General features: G+C 59.7%; 2 protein-coding genes across 2 annotated transcripts in view; both read right to left on the bottom strand.

Annotated features, from left to right (window-relative positions):
• The window catches only part of MNEG_7721 (homogentisate 1,2-dioxygenase), a gene marked incomplete at both ends in the record, with an annotated part of 4,255 nt that extends 4,015 nt beyond the window's left edge, over positions 1-240 (bottom strand). The window contains one exon of the mRNA XM_014043806.1: positions 128-240. Coding sequence (XP_013899260.1) covers positions 128-240 — 113 coding nt within the window. The remainder of the gene's footprint in view (positions 1-127) is intronic.
• Positions 241-5,250: 5,010 nt separating this feature from the next.
• Positions 5,251-5,869, bottom strand: MNEG_7720 (Protein transport protein Sec24A; the record flags this gene model as incomplete). The annotated part of the gene is made up of 2 exons (XM_014043805.1): positions 5,251-5,523; positions 5,780-5,869. 2 exons carry the CDS (start codon positions 5,867-5,869, stop codon positions 5,251-5,253), a joined length of 363 nt encoding a protein of 120 aa, XP_013899259.1.
• Between the last annotated feature and the right edge of the window lie 77 nt (positions 5,870-5,946).

The following is a 5,946-nucleotide window of genomic DNA, read 5'->3' as shown; positions in this document are numbered from 1 at the left end:
CGTTGTGAATGATTGAAACACCACCGGGGGGGGGGGGTATGCTGTGAAAGCAGAGCTGTGGGAGGGCTGGCCGAGTGTAGGAGGGCGAGGCTGCTGCGCCATACAGGCATCGTCCATTTCAGCTCACTTGCGGGGGACAGTGAAGGCGCAGCCAGACAGCTGCTCCGCGTACAGTCCGTAAGGGCACACCTGGCAGCAGGGGGGGGGGCCACCCAGGGGAGGCGGCAGCTCACGACACATTGGAAGCACACACTTTGTCTCTGCATATGTCGCGACTGCTGCTGCTGCTGCCACTGCTGCCCTCGACGTTTCCGCTGTTTGTTTCTGATAGGAGGCAAGCGGGCTGCACCGATTTCAATCGCTGGGGCCACCCGAGGCCACCTGCAAGGTGCAAGCTGATGGTGCACGCCCCCAACAGTCAGCAGCCCAACCGGCCCTCACCCTTGGATTGTTCTGCCCCTGTGGGAGCGCCCCTGGCAGTGCTTCTGACGAGAACTCATTGCCTGGGGTGTCATTAGGGCAGCGCAGACGTGCTCACACAAAAGGGTGGCGACATTGCGCTTCCGCGCGGCGCACATTTGCACCGCCTCGCCGCATCCTCGCAACTGCGGCACCCGTGCATGGTTTCTCAACCGCTGACTTTGTCCGATGCTGCTGGCAGCCTGACGCAGGGCCGCGGGTAGCGCGGTCCATACAGGTCCACTGCTGATGTGTCGCGATCAACTTTATCACGCGCACCGAAGCCTGACATGTACTGCAACTTTGATGATGGTACTGGATTCATTTTGTCGACTCGCTGAGAGTGGCGAGAGCGATCTGGCGCCTAGAGAGACTGGATCGAGGGCCAGATGGCCTAGCTGGCTGCGTGCGGGGCCTGTTCTCTTGGGGTATCGACCTCACAACGTTATCAAGCGCATGCGGCAACACGCTCATGCGTAAGGGCGCAGGTTCGTAGGTGTTCTGTGCGGCCGCCTGCATGCTGGAGGGGGTGCACGGAGGTGGCAACAGAGCGGCGCAGCACGCCCAACCGCAGGGCATCGCGCCGTGCTCCTGCTCAGCGCCTGCTCAGATGAGCGAGATCAGGAAGTTTTTGGGGGGCAGGTGGCATGCGTGTCATGCGAGCAGCCCTCCCGTTGCTGCGGGTCTTGCGGCACATCACCATCTTTCACGCAGCCACCAGCAGGATCACAGGCTTGTGGTCGAATCCGCTGCTCATTGTGTTGCTCCGGGCTGCCGGGCGCCATGTTCTAGAAGACTGTGAAGGCAGCATCTGGCTATGACTCTCGCACTGCTGCACCGACAAGCCTTTGACACAGCAAACGGCAGTCGTCGAGAGACGACCGTGGTCTGGTATACAGACAACGACAATCGCAGCAACGGCGGCTGCACATCAAGAGTGTGCTCACGCGCACCCTTAATGCACGCCAGACCCGCGGAAACGTAGGATTGCTGCCACCGACACGGGTTTGAGCCATGATCTCGATACTTAAAAACCCACACAGATTCCCTCGCTCCTGCGCTGCCGCGTGTTAACTGGCACTTTGGCTGCCGCCCAACACTACAGTACTCCATTCGCCGTTCCTCTACACATGTGCGGCAAGCTCACAGCTTGCAACATGCAGGGCCCTTGCAAGAGAGCCAGGGGGACGCGCGCCATTACGTGGTGGCTAGCCCGCCCTCCTCAAGCAACGATGCAGCGCCCAGCATCGTTTTTGTGGCGGCGGAGGTCAGCGCGCGCTGTTGGATTGCCTAGGCACTGCACACCCTTCCGCAGTTCAGCTGCAGCTGAGGCTCACCTATCGTTTGGCGGTCACACAAATCCAAACGGCACGTTTGCATGGTTGCCACCTGCGGCGCATCACAAGCAACGTGTGCCAACAAGTTGCACTTGTCACCCCAACGCCTGCACGCCCGAGGTCCCCCTGCTGCGCCGCCATCCCTTGCACGTGCCCGCCGAGCTCCGATGCTGTATGGTTCCCGCGCGAACCAGCCTGGTCAAAGCGCAAGGGAACATGTTTGGCAACCAAACCGCGCTGAGGACATGGCAGCCTGTTTGTTGCAAGGCGGCCTGTCAACCAACGCAGCATGTGCTAACTGACAGAGTCGAGTGCTGTTGCAGCATGTGGTAAAACCCTCCCGTTTTCGACTGCAACGCTTTGTCGCAACATGCGTCAAATTGGTGGACTCAAAACTCCCAGGCTTGGCTGCTCATGCGAGCTGCTCCATGGCACTTGATGCCATCCTCAGCATGCGATACATGGCTTTCACATGGCAGACCACAGTTCCAGGCGTGAGCCCTTCCGCAGCCCTGCTCCCTGGACCAGCCGCAGCGGAGCGCATGCGTGAGCGCAGCGCACGCGCGCATACAGGGAATGATCGCCAAATGCTGCATCACGCACCGACAAATGATCGCAGCAGTTATATCAGTATGCAGCGGACTGCCCTGGCATTCGGCTTCTCCTCAACGCGGCGGCGAGGAAATCATTAGCACGAGCACACCGCGCGCTTTTGAGGCGATCGAAAGAAATGCGTAATGACTTATAGAAGCAATCTTTATGCAGTCACGCGTACAAAGAAGCCTTTCACTGTCACCAGGCATAATGACATGGCTGCCTGGCACCCGCCTCTGCGTGGCTGATGCGCAAGCTGTCACAGCAAAACTGGCCTACTAGTCTGACGGTGCTTTGCATCTTCATACCTTTCTCGGCCTTTTGGCTAAGATCAAGTGTAGTATCTGTTCTTATCAGTTTGATCACTGATAACTTGGACAATGTCCAAGTTTTGATCATACAAATTTCTGATGGGGGTCTTGGTCTCACAGCTTGCTGTGGTCCTTGACATGCATGTGTTCGGCATTGCACTACCGCCGAATGCGTGCACCTCTCTTCAAAAGTACTGGTTCAAAGCCAGTTACAAAACAACCTTGCTAATAGCATCAGCATTGATCATTGTGGATCACACAGCAACCTCAGCACATGATAGAAGATTGGTGTGTTGCTATTGGAACTGCATGCCTGTGTGAGGCTGTGGGCTTCGTATGGCAGAGTGCAATTGAATGGCTGAGGTCAAAAACGATGAGCTGGGACCAACTTGATTATGCAAAGGTGATTTGGTAACAACTTCATTCGGCTGTGGGCGATGCTGCACTTGCAAGAGGGTTCTGTATAGATTGCGCTGTGTACACACACTCCCAACATCTCACCTCTGGGTGGTGATGGAATGCAGAAGATGCAGCATTTGCAAGAGGGTTCTGTATAGCTTGCGCTGTGTACACACACTCCCAACATCTCGGCTCTGGGTGGTGATGGAATGCAGAACTACCCTGAGCCCAGTACAGGGCATTATGGGTGGTGTGGTGTCCTGAGCAGCTACAACCAAGGGGGCACCCAAGGCTAGAGCAAGGCAGAGCTGGTGCGTGCACCTGGTTTCCTCACACAACCCTGGTTCAAGCCCAGAGATGCGCATCTTCATTCAGCAATCTTCGTACAATGAGCTTGCAGTACACGCCTTTCAGGGCAGGCAGCTACCTTCTCTCATCTGACATAGCTGCCCTTCCCGGCCAACAAAATCAGGAAACCAATCATGTTCTGCCCACCCCGCTTTGAAGAAAGCAAAGATCTCAACAATCCAATGCGAGGACCGCTCGGCTGTACAAGATTGATACTGCATGAGCGACCCAACATTCTGGGACCAGTCCCGCCTGTGTCAACAAATATCTCGTTGGGTCTTGGTGTCAGGCTGCCCCCCTCCTCGCTCCTCCCCTGCCTGCCTGGGCCGGCCTCCCAGTTCCCGATGCGATCTGTATTGCAGCTGCTGGTCCCAGCATCATTGTTACGCAGGTGCCATCGAGATAATGGGGATAACTGCAACTGCGGCAGCAACTGGGCAACTGCCCCTGGTGAGCCGGGATTTGGTTTGTTTTAATAATCCCAGGCACCTGCTTCAAGCTGCGGCGACACCACATCAGCCAGCATCGCACACGGTGCCGCAACCGCTGGCGCCCGCCTTCTGGTTTGCCAGCTGTCGTGGCACGCGGAGGTTAGCTGCTTGGCCTGTCCGCCAGTGGGCGCAATGGCTTGCCGACCAGTCGGCGCACTGGCTGGCCAAGCCTTGTGTTTTGACAGTGCATACGCCCCTCGCACAGCTTCACCATGCAACCGCGCTCGCTCCCCAGCCAGCTTCCACCCTGCGGCGGCTGCGTGGAGGCAGTTGCTGCTGCATCAATAATGATGTCAGCTGCGCATTTCCGCCCTCGTGCATCTTGGCTGAACAGTGCACAATCCCAACTGCTTGCCGCAGCTTTGACTTGCGTGATTTGCAAATTTCGTGAGGTGGGACGAGCGTGTGCGTGCGTGCGTGCGTGCGTGCGTGCGTGCGTGCGTGCGTGCGTGCGTGCGTGCGTGCGTGCGTGCGTGCGTGCGTGCGTATGTGTGTGTGTGCGTGCGTGTGCGTGTGTGTGTGTGTGTGTGTGTGTGTGCGTGCATGTGTGTGTGTGTGTGTGTGTGTGTGCGCTCACACGCATGTGCATCTGACGAGTGCAAAGTGATGTGTGCTGGCCTGAACGCGGCCATCCCTGCACTGCTCTCATTGAGACATGCTGCCTGGGCACAGAGGGACAACACACCCAGCGCCATGTGCATTGCCCTTGCGCACAGCTGCTCCATCCCTGCCAATGTACCATCCACGTCTGGCATGTTGTACTGTACATGCATTGCGCTTGGCGCTGCTGCGCAGCGAGGGCCAGTGAGCAGCTGGCTACAAATTGAGTTCTACCAAGAGATTTTCAGAGCCCAGCAGTGTCAAGTGGTCATGGCAGGTGACACGTACGTTGCACCTGGATGTTGCCACTCGCTTAAGCTGGTCTTTGGTGCCGCTCTACCACGCACCGCTGACCCCCGGACTACCTGCCTCGACAACACTCACTAAACGCCCATCCTCCCCCTTTACTCAAAGCGTCGACTGAGCTGACGCAGGGGAAAGCGCAGCACAGCACCGCGTGCGTGCAGAGCCGCATTGGTACCCAACACACACGCTGAGGCGTATGCAGGGCAGGGATCCAGGCCCCCGCAGATAGAGCGCTCGCGTAAGCATGCGCCAGGCGCCGCGCTGGGTGCATCAGCAAGATAATCCACGCGGCTCGCTGCTCAGAACAAGCCCGCGCACTAGACGCCAAAAGGGCGTCAGCCGTCGGTCTATCAAGGCGTACGGTCGCTACTTATTAGTCAGCACCTGCTCCAGCACATCCAGCTGCTACTTGGTCAGCACCTGCTTCAGCACGGCGAGCAAAAAGTCCGTGTACGACATCTGCCCCGCCGCCCGGTCCTCCACCAGCAGCGGCACCGCCACCGCCTCCGCCGGCGTGCCCTGCCGCACCGCAAACGCGGGCTGCATCGCCGGCCGGCCGCGCCGCAGCTCGGCCAGCAGGGCGCAGAGCCGCTGCGACAGCGCGCTGCCCTGGCGGGGGGGCTCCAGGGGCAGGGCGCTGACATCAGCGCTGGGGTTGGCGCCCTCGGGACCCAGCACCTGCAGGCCATAGAGCAAGGGTTTAGGGTTTACCCCGAGGGGGGGGGGGGACGGCAGCGTGGGCGGGGTTTTGGCGAGGGCGAACGTGCGGGAGGACATGGGAAGATGAAATGGGGTGTGGAGCTGATTCAGGGAGGGCAACATGGGGGTCGAGGGCGCGGCTACGGCGAAGCCGCCGAACTTGGGACGGGCCTGCCTGTCAGGCAGGGCGCACGCGCGCGTGCGAGCGCGTGCGGCCGCGCGGCTGCGGCCGCACCTGTGCGACCCATCCGGGGTCTGCGCTGCGGCCGAGCCACAGCACGAGGAGGGTGCCGTTGCTGATGAGGTAGGCGCCCGTCTCGTGCATGTAGGCCAGGGTGGCGGGGACGGTGGGCGGCAGCTGCACCTGGCGGGCGCGGCCGCGGGGTGAGTGGGGGTGAGAGG

The sequence above is a fragment of the Monoraphidium neglectum genome (assembly GCF_000611645.1).
Source record: "Monoraphidium neglectum strain SAG 48.87 unplaced genomic scaffold scaffold01395, whole genome shotgun sequence".
NCBI lineage: Eukaryota > Viridiplantae > Chlorophyta > Chlorophyceae > Sphaeropleales > Selenastraceae > Monoraphidium > Monoraphidium neglectum.
Note: the sequence above shows the minus strand (reverse complement) of the source record. Positions and strands in the feature narration are given on the sequence as shown.